Source organism: Octodon degus, unplaced genomic scaffold (assembly GCF_000260255.1).
Source record: "Octodon degus isolate 3935 unplaced genomic scaffold, OctDeg1.0 scaffold00222, whole genome shotgun sequence".
Taxonomy (NCBI): Eukaryota; Metazoa; Chordata; class Mammalia; order Rodentia; family Octodontidae; genus Octodon; species Octodon degus.
This window is the reverse complement of record NW_004524798.1, coordinates 3516611-3537948: the sequence shown is the minus strand read 5'-3', so window position 1 is coordinate 3537948 and position 21338 is coordinate 3516611. Positions and strand designations below refer to the sequence as shown.

The following is a 21338-nucleotide window of genomic DNA, read 5'->3' as shown; positions in this document are numbered from 1 at the left end:
TAACAGTAAACTTAATAGCTTTGTCCTCACAAGAGATATTTTCCTCAGTCTTTTATTATTCTGTGATTTCTTGTCGTACCAGTGCTAGAAGTTGTAATGGTTATCCAAAGCTTTGGCGTATTCTTCACTTTTGCCAGAAAATATAGATTTTATATAAATAACAGTATTTACAATGCTATAGACATAGACCCATCTGTCTATCTACGGAGTTCTCTTTACACTTCAGATGTTATTACCAATGACTAAAATGTCATAGCCCAAAATACAAAAAAAGATAAAATATCTATATACTGACGTGTATTTATTTGCCAAGTGCTCTATCTATAATATTTTTATGCAAATCAGACTGAAAGTTGAATTTTCTAAGTTCTGACAGTTTATTTTGTTTACTGCTCCAGTCCTAGGAGAAGAAGGATTTCTAGATTCTTCTTCGAGTTCTTCGTTTGTACAACTGTGAAATCCAAAGCGACTGTGGTGAAATCATGAATAACAAGACGTCTCCTGCAGTATCATCCAGTCTACTTGAAAAGTAACTTTTATGTTAAATTTAATATGCTTTGAAATATTATAGTTTGAAATATGTAGTTGTACAGCTAGCTGCAGTGTGGTCCAGGGTAGCAGCGATGAGTACAATAGTGTGTTGACTTACTGGTATTTCTCTGTGTGTTAGTTTTCCATCACCATAATAAAAATACTTAAGATAATCAGCCATAAAGAAGAAAGGTCAAGTCTGGCTCCTGATTTCAGGGTTGCCAGCCTAGCATTACTTGGCCCTGTTGCTGGGGCAGGAAGCATAGCTCCTCGTGGCAGGGGTTCTTGGTGGACGTGGTCTGTTCACCCCCTGGAAGCAGGGAAGCAAAAAGATAGGAAAGGGGTCCAGGAGCTAGCTCAGCAGAATAAGCACCTGCCTGCCAAGCTGCAACGTCCAGAGTTCAATCTCTGATAGCAAAAAAAAAAAAAAAAAAAAAAGATAGGAAAGTGCCAGGTCCTAATACCCCCTTCAAAAAATGCCCCCATGACCTGCTTTCTTCCAACTGTCCCCACCTCTTCAAAATTCTATGTTCCCCAGTAGTACCACAAATTGGCAACCAAACCTTTAATACCTGGGTCCTTGAGAGATACTTCCAAACCATGGCACAGTGCAAGTCAGCATAGAGGACAAATTATGTATTTGCCTTAAAACTACTGGTAAAGATTACATTTTTTAAAAATTGATTTGACTCTTTGAATATCTTAATATTGATAATGATAGTATAAAATTTACATAAAATTAGCTTCTGCTGAATTACTATCCCCAGATGCTTACAGTAATAGGCCCTTATTTTTTTTTTTTCTCATGATTCTGTGGGTGGCTGATAAAGTCTGGTCTGCACTGGGTGTTACATGCTGTGAGATTGAATGACTAAGTTCTTTTTCCACCTTCATCCTGCAAAGCCCTAGCTTGAGCTTTTGCACATGGTAGCGCCATGGTTCCCAGCGATAAGATTAAGTGTTTTTCCAATGTCTGTATTCCCCATATTTCCTAGTGTCCTATTGTCTTTTTTTTTAATGTATTTGGTGCAGGGTCTATAGGATCTCACTACACAGATCGGACTCGTAGTGATCCTACTGTTTTCAGCCTCACAAGCGCTGGGATTATAGGCACACACCACCATACCCAGTCTCAGTGTACCCTGGGGGTGAGGCCAGCAGGGTACACCAGGGATCAAACCCCGACCGCTGCATCTGCCTAAGCAGGTGCTTTAGTCCACTAAACTATCTGGCCAGCCCTATTATCCTAAGTAATCAAATAGCAAAGCAAATGTGAAGGCAAACATGTAGAGTTTATTCTGAGTGGAAGGGAGCTGTAAAATTAGTTTGCTAAAGAACATGCAGACAGGAATGGTTAGAACCACTGGTACCATTTTGGAAGGCAGCTAGCTACACACACCTGCTTGGTGGCCATTTGGGAAATGTGTGACATACTTCACAAGGTCCAGCTGGAGAAGCCTTGCTCTTGTTCCTGGCCTTTCTCTTGTTCCTGCATCCCTTCAGCAGGAAAACATGTCTGTTTTTGCTTCTTTTGGAATGTGTCTTTTTGCCTAAACAAACACATGTAAATAGACTTATGTAATACTTACATAAACAGTAGTCAAAATAGGGTGAATAAATTCTAAATTTTAAGCATTTATTATAGTAAAAGTCATGTTGCCATTAATTTTCAAAACACTCCCCCTTACCTCTAGCGTACTTGTCTCATCGTTCTTGCCGTTTTCTGAGGCAGTTCTGGAAGTCCTCTTTCATAAGTATCTGTACAAAGTGCGATGAAAGTACAGTGAACGCTGCTGCCACGTGCCACTCAGTGGAAAGAGAGGCTTGTAGAAACATTCCAGCGTGCCTCGCTCACCTTATATCCTAGATTTGGCACCAGGTGACTTCTGGCTCTTCCCCAGAGTCAAAATGAACATGAAAGGTCGCTGTTTTGAGTGGATTCTGGTCATTAAGGCAGCTGTAGAACTGCAACAGGAGCCACTCAGGAAAGGGACTTGCAGGGCTGCCTCAGAAAGTGGCAGAAACGAGACTTAAGTGTGTTTGAATGGAAGGGGGAGTATCTTAAGGGGGATTAATGGTGATAAGTATCTCGCTGTAGTAAAATTTCTCTGATTTAAATGCACATTGTATTTTTCTCTCACACCTCCTACACAATTATATATGTATTAGAGTCTGCTCTCTAGAATATTCTTAGGTAAAATAGATATTATAGTATCTTTTTTCGATCTAGCTCTTCTATCTTAATTTATAATTACATCTTGGAGATCACTTCATATTAGTTTACGAAAATCTTCTTTGCTGCTTGTTAAAGTTTAATAGTCTTCTCCCCTGTGAGGACGTCCCATAGTTTATTCAGCCAGCAACTACTTGATGGGCATTTGGACTATTTGCAATTTTTGCTGAATGCAAATTCTGCCAAAATGAATAACCTCGCATATGAATAATTTTGCTTTATTTGAGATAGATTCCTACAAATTGGGTTGCTGAATCAGAGGAGAGACGAATTGTTTTATTAGAGATAATCGTATTTTTTCTTTAGAGGTTGTACCATCTTAGATCCCCACTATGATTGGGAATATAAACTATAAACTACGGTCAGGGAATATAAAAGTACTTCTTTTTCCTGCAGCTTTTTGATCAGACTATATTGTCCAGGTTTTAAATTTTATTGATAAGGTAAATGAACAACAGTATCTCTGCATAATTTTAACTTATAATTGTCTTATAATGGGTAAAGTTAAGCACACAACACAACAGCTTTTAATAGCAAACCTCTAAGTTAAAAAGAACTTTTTTGAGAGTCAAATTGAGAGAATATTTAATTTATTTTGTTTTAATGTCTACAAATATACCAAAATTCCTTGCCTAATTTATTAAAATATTTAGTTTTGTTGTCATTCAGTGATTCTGATAACCAACTAAAGATGAGTCTCTTCTATTGCTTTTAATAAATCTTTTAATGTACTTAAATAATATTTTTAGCATATTTTTTCTTGGCTCTGCCCAAGACCTATTAAGCCTTCATGTTATAAGTTCTTTTATGGTTTTTTTCAAGACAATTAAAAATATAGGAAAGAAAATTCATGTACTTAATTTTCTATTACCATACCTTTTAGTCTTGTATGTTTAAAGTACTTTGGGTTGTCTGGCTAAGAATTTGATTTAACAAATAGTCTAAAGCAAAGTCCAGGCACGGATCTCTTGCCTAATCCTCACTGCTGACTTGCTTTATCTCAGGGATCCTGCCTTTCAGATGGTTACATTTGCCAGAGAAACAGGCCTCGGTCTGAAGATCCTGGGAGGCATTAACCGGAATGAAGGGCCATTGGTATATATTCAGGAAGTCATTCCTGGAGGAGACTGTTATAAGGTAAAAATAGAAAGACAAATGCCACTGTCATTCCCCCCCCCCTTTTTTTTTTCTTTAACTTACCGATGGTGAGGCTTACTTTCAGTATTTTTTACTGTTAAGGAGCTTCGTCCTGATAAATGGGTTCTTTATAGAATGAAGTTAGCACACATGTCAGACGTACATATTTAGTGATACACTGTTCATCTTGTATTCTGAGTTGGGAGAAATTATGTTTGAAAAGATATTATCTTTTACCACTGTGTATTTGGATTACATTGGATAGATTAAATTACACTCATTTAGCTTCTTCTGAATGCATTTTAAAGCAACTAAATAAACAACAACAACAACAAAAAAAAACCCACAACCCTACTCACTTCTGAATTTACACTTATTCTTTTTTTAAAAAATGTATTTAGTATCGGGTCTACATGGTCTCACTCCACAAATCGGACTCCTTGTGATCCTCCTGTTTTCAGCCTCCCAAGTGCAGGGATTACAGGCGGGCCACCCTGCCCAGTCTCAGTCGCTCCTCTCAGTACGCCCCTAGGGTTGGGGCTGGCATAACATGCCAGGAATGGAACCCTGGGCAGTATGCTCTGCCGAAGCAGGCGCTTTAGTCTGCTGAGCTATCTGGCCTGCCCTATACTCATTCTTAATGAATTAGTTAATTATTTCAATCATTAGCTGCCCACATCAAACATTAGCTTTAAAATTAAAAGAAAAAAAAAGCCCTTTCTTCTTTCTTTCTTCTTTCTTTTTCTTTCCTCCTTCCCCCTCTCTCTCCTTCTCTCTCCTTCTCTCCTATTTTTTTCTGGTTTTTGTAATGAGAGAGACTTACCTTCCTCTTCGATAAAAGAATACGCAGTATCATCAGCTCCTTGTGCTGTGGTTACTAAGACACATCCACACTTGAAGCAAGACTTTGGCAGCTTAACAAACTGTTGCTGTATTTGCCTTATCACTTCCTTTGGATTTCATTTGTTATTTTTCTTTTACTGATATAATTATGGTTTGTCAAAATCTGCCTCCATTTTTGAGGAGAGGAAAGATACAAGAATTTAATGCAGTATTCTATTATGATCAAGCTACATGGCACAAAAAATAATTCATTTGTGCTTGTTCTGGGCATTGTTGTTTTGGTTTTGTTTAAATAAATAGCCCTACCCTTATTCTTCTGTTCACTGTATGCACTGACTTAGCAAACAGTTTATCTTTAAAACTGGATATCTTTTTCCCTCCTAAAGCAATTTTCACTGAAAACTTTCAAAGCATTTACAATGATTTTATTGGTTTCAGACTTGTTAAGATGATGAAGCATCTTTGAAATATGTTTTTAAATTTCTCTGTATTATACAATAAGTTTAAGATACAATGGTCTAACTTTTTTTTTTTAATGGTGTAACTTTTTGACAAACTACTAACCAAATAAAAACATATTCGAATATTATAATTAAACAAATTCAAACAAACAAAAAATGAATACCTTCCTTTAAGGATTTAAGATGCTCAGTATTAGTGTAGTTTTGAAGCTGAGAGAGGCGTGGAACACGAGTAGGTATTGAGTGTAGCCAAGGTATTTATTAGATTATATGTGATATAGTGCAATAATTGATCAAGGTGCCTGTGAGTAGTAAGAATTTGCTTTTAAGATAAACATCAATTTGTGTTTCTTTTCTTTCTGTGAAAAACATTTTCAGCTCAGAGTAATAAATTGATGGCCGTCATGCTGAATGACTCTTTTTGCATCCAATAATTTCAAACTAGGAAATTATAGTCATGAAACACGCTGTGTTGTTGACTGTTTTAGATGTTCATTGAGTGAGTGTAAAACGTTCTAATGCAGGATATCTCTACTGACCACTAGAGAGCAGCACAGAGTTATTAATGGTCTAGTGAGAACCAGTAGAAGAAAAGCAAAACAGAGAAAGCTATAGAAGAATAATTTCCCAGTGCTTATATTTATTTTTTAATATTTACTCAATATGGAAAGATACATGCATATTTTACTTGCAAACACAAAGTGGATGTGATTTTATTTTAAAACAATAACAATGCATTTATTTTGTCTTAAATACTATCTTACCCAGGTTGACAGATTGGTAGATCTTTAATCTGTAGAAAATTTCTACTTAGTGCATATATTCATAAAAGATACACATGGTTAGCCATACACCGCACAGATCTCTTTCTCCTAGCAAATATGAGAATACAGTATTGGTTCAGTAGAACCAAAACATTGTATTTCTTTGAAAAAAAAATATTTAGAATCCATGCACAGTTTCCCAATTGAAATAGGAAAAATTTTCTTATAATTCTTAGAGCTAGAGGCAGCCTATCAAGTGATAGCAAATATACCGGATAGCGAGTTAAAGAAATAGAACGCCAAGGCTCATTTAATCCCACCAGCTTTTCCTGTCCGTCTGGAGTCCTCAGTATTCAGTCTTAATCTTTTTTAAAAATGTATTTAGCACAGGGTCGACAGGGTTTCACTACACAGATTGGACTCGTGATTCTTCCGTTTTGAGCCTCCCAAACACGGATCACAGGTGAATGCCACCACGCCCAGTTTTCTGTTTTTTGTTTTGTTTTTTGACAGTGTCTTGCTGTGTAGCTCAGGCTGTCCTCAAGTTCATGGCAGTTGTCCTACCTCAGCCTCCTGAGGGCTAGGCTAACAGGCATGCACCACAATGGCCAATGGACCAGGATTTCTTAAAAGGAACTTGTTACACTGCTAGCCAGATCCTGTGATTTTCACCTCCCGTCCTCCTCTCGTCATCTCTTCTCAATCTGTGTTGTCTGTTCTCAGTCTGTGTTCCTTCCTACTTCCTTTCCCATAACAACTGCTTCCGGTTCATTGGTCCATACTGTTGGCTCTTGAGTGTCTTTTTAGCCCGCTGGTCCTTTCGATTTCCACTCTGCCCACCACAGCTGAAGCGAGCATCCCATGCCTTCAGCCTCGCGGTGGCTCTGCTGCTGGACAGCACAGTGCCTGCTTCGCTCCTCAGGGCTCTGGCGGTGCTGCCTGTGCCCTCTCTTGGCGGCTCTCATCCTGCATTTCCTCAGGGTGATGCAGGACACTTGCCGACTGCGCAGTATTAATGAATAAATAATCCCTTGATCATTCGGTCATATTCTGAGGATTACCAAGCTGCCTCTTTGCCATTAAACTAACACCTCCAAATGACCCTTTTTTCACTTGCTAAAACGGGCCAATTTACTCTGTACCCTCACACACTCTTCCATTAGGCTGGGAACAGCAGCCTCTTCCCTTTTCCTTTTCTTCCAGAGAGCAATCGGTGGCTCCTTCCTGAGGGCTGTGTTTCTTGTTTGCTCCTAGTAAGACCTGGCTTTATTTTTCCTATGTGTATTCCAAGGTCCTTTATATTCTATTCCAAAACTCTCTCAGTTTGTAATGATACATACATCTCTGCTTATTTTTAACATGCATACTTGTGCAGAATACAAGAGTGAGATTCCTAAGGGCAACGATTCCGTCTGATTTTCGTCACATAATTTCCTTAGTGTGGTGTATAGCACACACTAATTGCTCAATTAATATTAATGAATGGAGTTAAAAGAACACCTTCAGCCTACAGTTGGTGAAGTATCAGACAGGAATCCACGGGCTCGTAGAGGAGCATTCCTCTTAGGAATCATGAGTTTGCTAAAGCACAATCTGGCTGCATAGATGGTTTCTGATGGCATGACAGTATGTTATTTTATGACTATGCAATCCCCTTATAATTGGAGATGAACAGTGCCGGTAGCTGCTCCGCAGAAGTACTTAGGAGTAAGTGGCTGGGAGTACATTGTTATTGCAACGTCTCGATGAACGTCAGTGTGAAAGAGCTGACACACAGCCCTGGCTCTCTGCTGTTGCTCGGGCACTGCTGGCGGCACCCCAGACTGTTGGAGGGGCCACGGCACACCCCCACGTTCAGTATCTTCACATATACGTTTATCCAGCTGGGGAAGAATTCACTCCTTTAGAATGCCAGACTTTTCCCGAAATAGCTTTGTTTTCATTTGCAGGTTCTGACTTCTCAACAAGTTCAGAAATTCACATGATTAGCTAAGAGCTTATTCTGGGAGGCAAGAGGGGAGGGGCAACAAACTAACTGCCATAGATACTTTTTAAAAAGGAGAAAAGCACATAAACACGGGAAACCACAGTCACAATGCATTCTTCTTCTCTTCTCTCTCATTCTGGCGGAAAGTGCGGCTTCGTTACCTTAGAGTCCTTTTTAATGCAAGATGGGCCAAGTGGTCTTCCTGAAGACTCTTCCTGTCCCAGCGGACACTGGACGGCCTGGGAGGGTGATGCTGGAGTCAGTACGGCAGTCTAAACCTTCTTTTGTCTTTTCTTAGCCTTTTCTCTGCAAGCCAGACAGCTAACAGGGATTTCTATAAGATCTGTCCAGAAAGTCAGGCTTGCCATAGAACTACAATTTAGTCTGAGCCCACAGCACACAAGTGCGCGACACGAGCACCTCCCTCCTCCTCCTCCTCATTGCTGATGAAGACCTAGCTATGGCTTTGCGGAGCACAGGTTCACATGCAGGCGTCTCCGATTGTCAGACCCTGGGCTCTTTCTGCTTTAGTCCATTGCCCTGAAAGGCTTTCACCCAAGTGAGAGAGAGTTGCCACCAAGGTAAGGTCATTGTCACATTCTCTTTTTCCAAGTAAAGTTAATGAAAGAAAATAATTATTAATACTGAGAATATTTGCATTTAAAAAATCTAATTATTATTGTCTTCTACCATAATTCCAAAAAAAACTTTTGCCTGTCAGTGTCTTTTAAATGCTTTGATGGAGTGACATAGAAATTTTTTTCTCCTCCCAATTTTTGTCAGGCTTTGGGATACAAAAGTACCATTAAATTTCATTTAAAACCTATTTCAATAACTTTATTTATTTGGTACAGGGTCTCACTATACAGTTTAGACTCACAGTGATCCTCCTGTCCCAGCTACCCTAGTGTTATTGCGGGCACGTACCACCACACCCGGTTTCTGAGCCAATACGGCATGCCTGGGGTTCTGGGGCCAGCATGGCATGAGGTAATGGGGATCGATTTCGGGTCCTTGTACTTGCCAGGCAGGTGCTTAGACCTCTGAGCTATCCTACCAGCCCCAAATCCTATTTTATTAATAGGATTCTTTTTTTTTTTAAGTTTATTTATTTGTGTGTGTGTGTGTGTGTGTGTGTGTGTGTGTGGCCAGCTCAGCCCACCAGGGGGCGGGGCTGGCTGGCATGTGGTGCTGGGGGATTGAACTGCGGTCCTTGTGCTTTGCTAAGCTTGTTCTAAGTAGGTGCTTTAGACCACTGAGCCTTCCCTCCAGCCCCTTATTAATAGGATTCTAAACAGGAACTTTTTCAGATTCCCTTGATTTAGAACTGAATTTAACAACTTCTGACACATAATAAAATGGATAGCCGTGAACCCATGTGGACAGCCTCAATGAGGAATAAAAGAGCGAACTATTATTGAGACAGTCTGTGTGCCTTCCCTAACCAATCACATTTGCCCTCTCATCCCCAAAGAATTTATTTCTCCCTGGTTCTTATTAGCATTTCATCCTAATCTTCCATGAATGAATATCCTTAAACTAAAATGTAAAGCATTAAATTCCAGGTGAATGGACATAACCCTCTCAGTGTATGTGGTTTAAATGACTAATGAATGACTAAAAAGAGTTGATCCCAGCCAGTGAAAAAGTGTGATTATAAAATGTTAGAAAATAAGCCTTGGGCCAGCCAGATAGCTCAGCGGAATAAAGCGCCTGCTTAGGCAGAGTGCAGTGGCTGGGGTTCAATCCCTGGGCCAGCTGTGCCGGCTCTGCCCCCAGATGCACTGAGACAGCAGTTGAGACTCAGCATGGTGGCCTGCACCTGTAATCCCAGCGCTTAGGAGGCTGGAAACAGGAGAATCACTATGAGTCTGATCTGTGTAGTGAGATCCTGTAGACCCTGTGCTAAATGTATATTAAAAAGAGCCTTTCTGTTTTGTTGAATATGAAAGATCCACATTAGATACTTTCTCCTTTTACTTAGGTTTTTTTTTTTTTTTTTGGAACAAGGAATTGAACTCAGGCCCTTGACCTTGCCAGGGAAGCACTTATTCCACTGAGCCATCTCCCTGGCCCTTACTTAGTTTTTTAAAAAGCATTATTATTGTATATTTTCCCCATATATTTGCCAGATATAAGGAAATCAGTGACTTAGGACTGTGGCTATTGCATGTTATATTTATTGTCTGCCCATGTGAGTTATACTTAGTCACTCATTAGTCATGTATTTACCAAAAATACAACTTAATTTTCAGATTTTATTCACCTTAAAGTCAAATTACCTTTTTTTTTTTTTGGTTTAAATTTTTGTTTGTCTGACTTTAGGTAGGATCTTACTATGTAGTTAAGGCTTGAACTCATCATATAACCCAGGGTGGTCTCAAACTCAAGGTGATCCTCCTGCCTCTGCCTCCCAAGGGCTGGAGTCATTGGGAGGCACCACCACACTGAGCTGGTTCAAGTTTTCTAAGTGTTTTATTGCAGAAAGATTAAAGGGTCATTATGCATTTAGACTGTAAATCTTTTATACAGTATTTGAAATAATGTGCTCCTAAAGATCTTTTGATGAATGGTTCATATTTAGTCAGCTTTCCACTGTATTCCTCAGTCATTAGAAGAGATAATACCATATACTGGCATTCATCCTCTTATTATTTTAAAAAATTATTTAGGAATGAACTTGCCATAAGTCACCATTTTATAAGTAATACAGTTCAGGTCAAAGCTGGATTATTGTAGGGCTATATTTTAGCAGAATAAGACTTTGAAGTAAAATGTTTCCTTGAATTGTGGAAGGTATCTCAGTTGCATCAGAGTGAAAGATCGAGCTTTTTAGCCTTATGTATTAATCAGCCTTCTGTCACTCTAACAAATACCTGAAGTATCAGCTTATGAAGAGAGGATTTATCTGGTCTTGCAGTTTTGGAGACTGCAGTGCATGGTCATGTGGCCTGCTGCTTTGGGCATAGGTGGCACATCCTTGTGGGACACATGGCAGGGCAAATGCCATCCCTTTGTGGAACAGCAGTGAGAGAGACAGAGAGTAGGGTCTCATAGTCTCCTCCAAGGGTTTCCCGCCTTGGCCCCATAACTTCCCATGAGGCCCTATTGCAGAGTTTCTTTTTCCTCACAGTGCCAAGTTGGGTGCCAGGCTTACAATACATGGGTCTGTGGGAAACACTCTTCTATCGTAACACCACACAAGATTTGTCCATGCTTGTGGAAACAATACTTTCTATCTTTTTGCTGTTGATACATAGAGATATATCTTAGGAAAAGAGTTTCATAAGTTTGAAGAAAAAAAAGTGACTGAGATTCTTTTTTTTTTTAAATTTTTTAAAAACTTTTATTTATTTCTGTGTGTGTGTGTGTGTGTGTGGCCAGCTCAGCCCACCAGGGGGCGGGGCTGGCTGGCATGTGGTGCTGGGGGATTGAACCGTGGTCCCTGTGCTTTGCTAAGCTTGTTCTAAGTAGGTGCTTTAGACCACTGAGCCATCTCACCAGCCCAAGATTCTTGCCTAATAACCACATTAACTGCTGTAGTTGATACATTCTGTCCTATGCTTATCAGGCTCCTTATGAGCAGAGCCAGGAATTCACAAAGATAATGGCAGGCAGCCAGTTGACATTGGTTGTTTTTAGGAAGGTGTTGTAAATACTCTAGATGCAAAACTAGGCCTCCTCACTGGAGACAATAGATCTAATAAACAGAGTGTTTGATCATGGGTAGGATCGATGCAGTTAAAGCCCTTTACTAAACTTCTCAAAATCTAGTCCATTTATTCAACAAACCCACATTGAACTGTTTGGCAGGAGAAAAGACGCGTGAATTCTCAGAAGTTGCACTAAACAACTCATCGTGCAATGTCTCATGAGTGTTTGGCTTGTTTATCAAAGTCAAAGCTTTTCCATTTTGATAGAGCTGAACTTTTGAAACAGGTCTCCATTCCTGCTGTAAGGCCTGATTCCTGATACAATCAAGATTTCTTCACCTGCAAGTTTGTTCGTCTCTGTGAGCCAAGTTATGTTATTTATGTATATTACCAAAATAGGTTTTGGTCAAGGCATTTTGCTATTGAGATTCTTGAAGTTTTTCTTTTTCCCCTTTGAAGACCTTCCTCCCCTAAATGGTTTTGCTTCAAATTGCATGCAAGCAATTAAAAAAATCATTTCACTAATTTCTTTATGAATGTTACTTCTAACGGTTTTTTGTTAGGATGGACGTTTGAAGCCAGGAGATCAGCTTGTCTCAGTAAACAAGGAATCTATGATCGGTGTGTCCCTGGAAGAAGCTAACAGCATAATTACCAGAGCCAAGTGGAGGTAATGGCTGTATACCTAAGATAGCAGGAGTCATTCAGCATGTCCCATTAAAAAGTCATTGCAGGGCCGGGGAGATAGCTCAGCAGAATAAGTGCTTGCCTGGCAAGTGCAGGGTCCTGAGTTCAATCCCTGGTACCGCAAAAGGGGGCTGGTGAGATGGCTCAGTGGTCTAAATCACCTATGTGGAACAAGCTTAGGAAAGCACAGAGATCGCGGTTCAATCCCCCAGCACCACATGCCAGCCAGCCCCGCCCCCTGGTGGGCTGAGCTGGCCACACTCTCACGCGCACACACACACATAAATGAATAAAATTTAAAAAAAAAAAAAAGTCATTGAAAATGCCTTCAGCTCTTTAGATCCTGAATGAAATATTTTTTATTAATATTCAAAACATGAGTTTAGGATTCAGTTGGATCCTATCTACTACATATCAATAAAGTGATTTCTTGTTAATGCTAGGTCTGAATCTACCTGGGAGATAGCATTCATAAAGCAAAGATCTCATGGCAGCTATCCAGAAAGTCTGTCCTCTCCGTCCTTGTTACAAGCTTCAGGAGAGCGTGGACCTCAGCCATCAACGTGTAATCTTCCTTCTTCTCCCCTGGAAATACTGATTCCACAGACTTCATCTACTCCCAGAACTCCAGATGCCATCTTACCTTCCTCTAAGATGACTCAGGTAGTCTTCAGTTTCTCTGCTTATAGATTCAATCCATAAATCCCTTATGTTTCTCTTTCTCTCTCTCTCTCCCTCTCTCTCTCTCTCTCTCCGTTAGTGAATCAACGCAGAATTATAATTTTGGGAATACCTTTTTTAAGCAGGTTAATATCTTCTTGAAAGGTTAGTTGTTTTTTTTTTTTTTTCTGGTTTAGACTTTCTGCATTCTCAATAAACAATTTTTTTCAAATCAAAGTGTCCTACGTCCAGAAGCATAATCAGTTAGACAGTGTCATTGTGACAAAGTGCTACCATAAGGGAACAGCTAGACATCACTCAGAACTATAAGAACATAGTATTTAGGGCCAGAAAGATAGCTCACCGGTCTAAAGTGCCAGCTTAGGCAAGCGCAGGGACCACAGTTCGATCTCCGGTGCCACATGCTACGTCTGAGCCAGCCAAAAATGAAAATAAAAACAACAGCATAGTATTTAGTTTCACTTAGTCTCTAATGTGGGCCAGTTAATCACCATTTTTATTTCTGCTTGATAGATGCCAGGCAACTGTTCCCATTCCCCCACCCCCAGCTTGTTTGCTACTCAGAGTAGCTAATTCTAATCACCCAATCTAGGTGGGTATTGATTTCATGTATGGACACAACTAAACAGTTTTCTCTATTAGGATAATAAAAAGTGGGGATTTTTAATATCCAAATAATACAACCAATTATAAAAGCTATATTGTCCTAAAATATAAGAGTTATAAAATAGAATATATGTTCTTTTTTTTTCTTTTTTTATAACTTTCATTAACTTATTTATTTGGTACAGGATTTTGCTATGCAGCTCAGACTCATAGTGATCCTCCTGTCTCAGCCTCCCCAGTGCTGGGGTTACAGGCCTGCACTACCAATTTTGAGGTCGGCACAGCATGCAGTACTGGGAATTGAACCTTGGTCCTTGTGCTTGCCAGGCAGGTGCCTAGACCACTGAGCTATCTCCCCAGCCCTAGCATATGTGTTCTTTAAGTCTGTGTTAGCTGTAAGATAATACAGAAAACTCAAGTATGCCTTTGGGCAGTGGAGTACATTCTTTAAAGGTAACTGCTTTCAGGTCCATGATGATCAGAGAGGGTAGAAGATTTTCTGTCAGCTCCTTGTACCTTGTCATCTGGATTTCTAATGTCTTTAAAAAGACAAGGTACATGGCCTTCAGCTCCACTGAAAGTAGGTTCTTACCTTCGTCTCTGGAACGCTTTGTTTGAAGATGAATATACCAACATTTTAGAGGTTCTGTATTTCTGGGCTACTGCTTTAATCTCTTTAACCATTCTTTTTATGCTAGTGTGAACATCTAGTCTCGTCTTTGACCTACTTTAGAAAATGACATTTTATGTTCTTCATTTTCTTTCACAGATAAAAACTGGATATGAGAAAACAGAATCTATTCCAATTACTTCTGCAGACAACAGTGCTACGGATGCAGCTAATTCAGGCAAATACATAGTTAATTCGTCTTTCTTGTTATTTTTTCAATTACTCTCTCTCAATGAAGAGAACATAATAGTTGCATTATGCCTTTTTTCCTTCCATGGATAAAAGCTCAAAATGAATGTATTATCCAGTGGTCCCTGTTAGATTATGACTTTCACTGGAAATTTCCGTGAACAAAGGGTTGAAATTTTAAAAGGAGCATCATTGTGTCTCTGAAGTTGTCATAGTTCATGAACTATTGAGACCAAGTAATGAAAACACCTGTGAATCTAGATTAGGTTACCTTGACCTGCTAATGACATAGTGATGGGGAATATTAACTGTACCTTGCAAAACACACATTATAGGAGGGCGCACAGCTTAAAAAAAGAATTGTTTTATTTATTTTGGAAGAAATCCTAAGTTAGTAAAAACATCAATACTGTGGATTCAGTATTACTGGTTTTTATTTACTATGAAAGGATTTATTGACTTTTTAAAACAATACAGCAAACCTTGTCAAACTGCCCATAAAAGAGGATTATTATCAAAATATAAAGTGCTTATTGGGTCAGATACCAAGAAAAACATCTCTTCCCTGAAATTATTTCCAGAGGTTTATCAGAACAACAGTTAAAAAGAAAACTATTTAGCATAAACAAAATGCTAGTTACATATTACTAAATTATAGTTCCAGTTGCCAGCCTTATATTTTAATGTTTCATAGCATTATCTGGATGATACTTTCAAAATAAAGAGAGTTACTTTAAACTAAATAGCTGCCAGGCATGGGCTAGAGGTATATCCAGCGGTAGAGCATGTGAGTCAGGGCTTGGATTCAATCTCCAGCACCCCCCTTCCCCAATTTATCCAACTTTACAAGAATTTATGCTGGATTCCATGGTAGTTTCCTCTGATTTGGGACATTATTTACCAATGAGTCAGTAGTACTGTTTAGCCAAAATGATATGACTTTTAATCTAGTGAGATTTATTGATTCTTGGGAACCTTGTTGATAGTCTGTATGTAATTAATAATTAACTCAGTTTCTTCTTCTTCTTCTTTTTTTTTTGTGGAACCAGGGATTGAACTCAGGCCCTCGTACTTGCTAGGCAGGCGCATATTCTACTGAGCTATCTCCCTGGTCCCAACACTCAGTTTCTTGATAACACTGTTTCACTTTAAACCAGGAACCCATGTGGGAAGGAAAAGGTAAATAAAGCCAATAGTTGGAGGAGATGTGGGTGAAAGTTGCGGGTGACGGAAGTCCAGGCCGCTATCACTGCATTTCATCATAAATCATTAGTTATATGGCATGATGTAATGTTTTTAGTTTTTAAAGTAATTCAACTACACAGTGCCTCTTGTAGCTATTTATTCAGTGTTTGCTACATATGTCATATGTAGAAGATTTACTATTGTAGGAATTACAAAGACAATGGGATTTTTCTACGGGATACTTATACCATATTATGAAATCAATCATAGTTTAAAGTGTTTTATTATTCAAGTTAGAAAAACAAAATGTGTATTTGTTTATATGTGTGTGTGTGTGTATATTGATTGTGTAGCACTTCTACATGAATGATTTAAAGACATTAACCAGTTGGGCTAAGGGGAGAAATAGCAGTCTAATCCTGTGACAGGAGCATGCAGGGGCTGCCCCCAGGTTCGGAATGCAATTCACACATTCAAATGTGGCCCCAGCCTGCCAGTTCTGTCACCTTGAAGTGGCTGCTGCTTGGGGTTGGGGTTGTAAGGATGCAGTAAGCTTGTGCGTGCCAAGTACTCGCCATTGTAATTGGTACACAGTGTGCACTAAGAAAATGTTGTTGTTAATATCGTAGAACCGTAAGCTAGTGTTTAAAGCTGAGAGAAGATTTTGGAGTGTATTTCTAGAGTAGAAGTGAACCCTCTAACATTTGATTGAATGATGGGGCCTCTCTTGCTCCCCTAAATTAGCACATAGTAAGACCAGACTAGATGTTCACGCTAACATGAAAAGAATGGTTGAAGAGATTAAAGCAATAGCCCAGAAATACAGAACCTTTAAAATTTTGGTATATTCATAGTACACAAATCAATTTAGAAAATCTCTTGGCAGCTGGGCCTGGTGGTATATACCGATAATCCCAGCACTCTGGGTATCTGAGCCAGGAGGATTGCAACTCCTTAGCCTGGAAGTATGGCAAATTAGCAAGGCTTTGCCTCAAAATGAAAAATAAGGAAAAAAGACTGAAGAGGTAGCTCAGTGTGGAAACCCTAAATTCAATCCCCAATACCAAAAAAAAAAAAAAAATCTCTTGGTAACACACCCCAAATCTTTAAGGAAGTGACCTGCAGACAGCTTACCCTGCAGTCAGGAAGTCCCACCAGCAGAAACACAGAAGTAGGGTGACGACACAGGTGGCAGATGACCGTAAGAGGCAGGTCTGGTTAGAGAAAGAGAGCGCTTGTCATCAGTTAAGTGAAGGAGTTTTACGCTAGTCCCTGTAAGAGGTCACACTAGATTTTGTAACAGGAAAACAACTAATGCAAGATATGTGTGAGTGTGTATGTTGTATAAACACAAATTAAAATGAAACATTTTTCTAGGACAGAAATAGTATTAACTCAGTCTCAATTTCTGGCTTCCACATAAATGTAGTGATTGAGGTATTTCTGGGTAGGCAGAGGGGCAGGGAAAAGCAAACTGAGCCCTAAATTATCTGTAAGTAACTTGCATACATTTTGTGGTTTTTATGCTATAATTTCTTAAGTACAGTTTGTTCCCAAATTGGATCCTTTACCATTATTTCTAGATTGTTGGTTAATGGGTATGTATTCAAAAATTATAAACAACTCTTAATGTTCACTTCAACAAAAATTCAAGAGGTACTCTTTCCACCTCTGTTCCCATCTGAAAATTATTCCAAAGGATAAATTGGTAGAATTTTAAAATAAGCATTACACCTGAATATTTCAAAAACTACCCTAGTATACAAGTTTATTTCAAAATTCAGAGTTGTTGGGGCCAGGGAGATGGCTCAGTAGAATAAGCGCTTCCCTGGCAAGCGCAAGGGCCTGAGTTCAATCCCCGGTTCCGCAAAAAAAAAAAAAAAAAATTCAGAGTTGTTTACTATTGCTGACAGTTGAGTCACACATGAGTTTGTGAGCTAAACATATGATGAGCACCTTCCCAGGGGAATAAGAAATGCAGTCATTCACTGAACCCATAGCACAAGCCTGAATTCTTCTGCATGAAGTCTTCGGAAACTGAGTGTTGATGCGGAAAAATATCCTCCAAGGGTTGATGGAATTAGTCACACGAGCAGATGAAGAGGTGGAGTTTGGGGCAGAGGGGCCCCTGGCAGATGAACAAGTGTCTCTACGAGGTGCTCTTCAGGATAAGCTCCAGTCAGTTTCCAGGGCTTAATGGTTTCATGCAAGACCCTCATACGGTTTGAATTCAGAAACAAAGATTCAGATCAAAGGAGGAAGGGAAAAAGAAGAATAAGATTTTGTTAAGCCATAACTGCATACTGTTAAATGGGAGGTTGATATGGTTTTACATTAGATCCTGTCTCAGTTACTCTTCTGTCATTGCTGGGACAAATACCCGGCACTCAAAATAAAGGAAGGGAATGTTTATTTAGCTTTCAGTTACTGGAGCTTTCAATCCATACTCAGCTGGCTCCAAGGCAGACTGGCACATGGCAGAGAGTAACCTTTCACGACAGCAGCAAAGAGCAGAGAGCCAAAGGGAGGAGTAACAGCAATGATGGCTGCAGAGAGCAATGTCTGCCTTAAGTTGCATTCAGGCTGTCTGCCCCAGGCTGGGTATAGTATTCACACCCATAATCCCAGCAGCACTCACAGCCATAATCCCAGTGGATCATGAGTTAATCACAACAGAGTAGTCTGCCCCATGATTACATGAGGCTTTGAGGGAAAGCTAGACACAAACCATAGCAGATCCCATAGTGACACAGCATCTCTGTGTGAATGTTAATGATACTTTAAGTTTTTAATAGCATTTTTTATGATTTTATAGATTTTTACCTCGACAGCTCCTATGGGTGGCACGTTTTACTCTTTCTACTTTACATATGAGAAAATGATAATAAAAGATGCTGACACATGAGAACGTTGTTTTGTCAAATCCCAAGAGATTAGAATACTTACATCATCATGTTCTGGCTATGTGAGACTGGGCCAATTTCTGAACCTTTTCAGGTCTTGGTCTTGGGAATGGCAGTAGTAACATTTATATCACTGTGGTGATCATGAAGATTTACGAGCTTATCTATGTACAGTAATTAGTCCATTGCATGGATGGAAATAAACATACATAGGAGCTAGTGTTTTGTTATTTCTACCATTAGAAAGAGAAACTTGATACTCTGATGTAGTAAAGAGTGATGCTATCTTAGTGTGTCCTTGCCTCTCCTCATCTTTCACCTTGCCTCTTGCTCCAGTCTTCTCTGCGTCTCTTCCACTCAGATTGAATAATTCAAACTCCCAGTTAGTCTTGGAGGCCGTAACTAGGACATCCCCTAGTGTTCATGTCCATTAATTGCAGGGTAAAGTCCAAAGCAGAGGTCAAGTTTGGCAAGATGAAAAATAATCCATGGTTTGGTCTTCCATACCATGTCAGTGGTCTTCTGTGCAATGCTTTGGATTTGCTGTAGAACTGATTTTAAGCGAAAAAATATTTTTTGATCCAATGGCCAACAATTAGATGCCATGATAACAAGAGCTTTTCTTGCTTTTATCAGAATTATAAAGATTCAGTTACGGGCTGGTGAGATGGCTCAGTGGTCTAAAGCACCTACTTAGTACAAGCTTAGCAAAGCACAGGGACCGCGGTTCAATCCCCAGCACTACATGCCAGCCAGCCCCGCCCCCTGGTGGGCTGAGCTGGCCACACCCACACACCCACACCCACACACGCAATAAATAAATAAATAAATATTAAAAAAAAAAAGATTCAGTTACACTAAAACCAATCTTTCTCAGGGTTTAATTCCATTTGGAGATAATAGTCAGTAACCATTTTTTTTTTTTGTAATCTTGACACCTATAAGCTATATTAAAGATTTTACATAGAATGTTGAGGATGTGTTAAAGGTTTAGAGGAAGACTATTTATTTTCATATGCGCTTCTTATGTTCTTAAGAAAGAGAATGCAAATCATTTTGTACTTAGAGACAGATGCTCTGAGAAATAAAAAAATTAAAACACTGCATAAAGATGTGACATTTTAAAAAGTTTTTTCTCTTCCTCTTGTTTCTATGTAGAACTAGTAAAATACCATTTAAGAGTGTATTTAGAATAGTGACAATTTAGATGGCAAGGATTGACATAAATTACAGAAATTTGTTTCACAAACTTTGGCATACTCAAACAAATAGTTTTTGAAGCTCTAGCCTCCGGTGGTACCTGATTTCTTATTCCCACAACAAGGACAAAGAGTGTATGTATATATTCAGGGCATATTGAAAACATAGGAAAATAGGCAAGAGGGGGGTCTGTGTATGTTACTTAAGGTATAAGCCTTCTATGAAATAAGACGGGAATCTAGGCTCCAAGAGTTCTATGTCTATAGCATACTTTGCCTACAAATTTAAGATGATTTTCATTTATGAGTTTTTCCACAGCACTTCCAAAATTCATGCAACAAAACCACTTCCACCAAGGAAATATCATGATCATTTTGTATCTTTGATAGACGCTTACACTTTTGAACAAAAAACCCTTTTATCTTACGAGGAGTAAATTATCATGATGGTGGTATAGTGGTGGGATGTATATTTATCTCACGTTATTATTTCTAAGAGACTTTGCAGTAGATAATTGGATACTCCTTTTGTGTATCTCTTAGAGCTCAAGTAAAGCTGATTTATGTGGTACACATTAAGCCTACAGAAAAAAAAAATCATGAAAACTAAAGTGAAAACTGCCAACTGATTAACCAGAATTACTTTTGAACAGCAGGAGTCCAAAGCACATCCTGTCAAATGAAAAGTTCTATTCCAATTAAGTCTCCAATTAATGTGCGCCCTGTTGTCTCTTAGATATTGCTCCTGCCTGCACTGATAATTATGGACCACAAGGAAAGAAGATTTCCCTAAATCCTTCTGTTCGCCTTAAGGCAGAGAAGCTGGAAATGGTAAATCCCTTCAATTTTCTTTCTTTCTTTCTTTTGTAGGGTAATAGCAAGAAAGAACCATTCTCATTTTTTGAGAGGACACAGTACCAGAGTCATTAGTTTCCTAAAGCTACTTATTTACAATTAAAGGAATGGCAGTTAGGGTTTAAATTATTTAATTACTGTTTCAATTGGGCAGCACCTAGGGCTTACTAGTCCCAAATAGAAGTGAAACCTTTTGTAGCTAAGTTGACATACAAATTAATCAGTTTCTTTGTGTTTGGCAGGAAGAAATATATGATATTTTATAACCTAGAATCGATGGAAACATGGAATAAATTAGGTCAAAGTAGATTCGGCTTTGTGTAAAGTAGCAGTAAGTGCAATGAAGTAATACTTCATTGGCTTGCACAAGTTTTTATTTTGTTTATTTTTAGTTTATTTATTAATTGTTTTGATACAGAGTCTTGCTATGCAACTCAGACTCAGAGTGATCCTCCTGTCTCGGGTGTGGTGGTGCTGGGATTGCACGTGTGTGTGTCATCACACCTGCTTTCAGGGCTGGGATGGCATGCAGGGGGTTCCTGGGCCAGCACAGCATGTGGTACCAGGGATAAAACTTTGGACATTGCACTTGCCAAGGAGGTGCTTAGACTCCCGGGCTGTCTCCCCAGCTCGTTGCTCAAGTTTTTAAAAAACGTAGGATTACTAAATCCTAAAGATTAAAATAGGTGCCCACTAAATTTAGAAAAAATTGGGCAGGGTGGCACATACCTCCCATCCCAGCATTCTGAAGGCT

At 39.2% G+C, this 21338-nt stretch overlaps 1 protein-coding gene across 1 annotated transcript in view; it reads left to right on the top strand.

The window, feature by feature from the left end:
- Positions 1–403: 403 nt before the first annotated feature.
- Positions 404–21338, top strand: part of Stxbp4 (syntaxin binding protein 4) — a 202920-nt gene continuing 181985 nt past the window's right edge. The window contains exons 1-6 of the mRNA XM_023705486.1: positions 404–529; positions 3769–3901; positions 12173–12279; positions 12734–12959; positions 14353–14431; positions 20466–20560. Coding sequence (XP_023561254.1) covers positions 483–529; positions 3769–3901; positions 12173–12279; positions 12734–12959; positions 14353–14431; positions 20466–20560 — 687 coding nt within the window. The 5' untranslated portion in view covers positions 404–482. The remainder of the gene's footprint in view (positions 530–3768; positions 3902–12172; positions 12280–12733; positions 12960–14352; positions 14432–20465; positions 20561–21338) is intronic.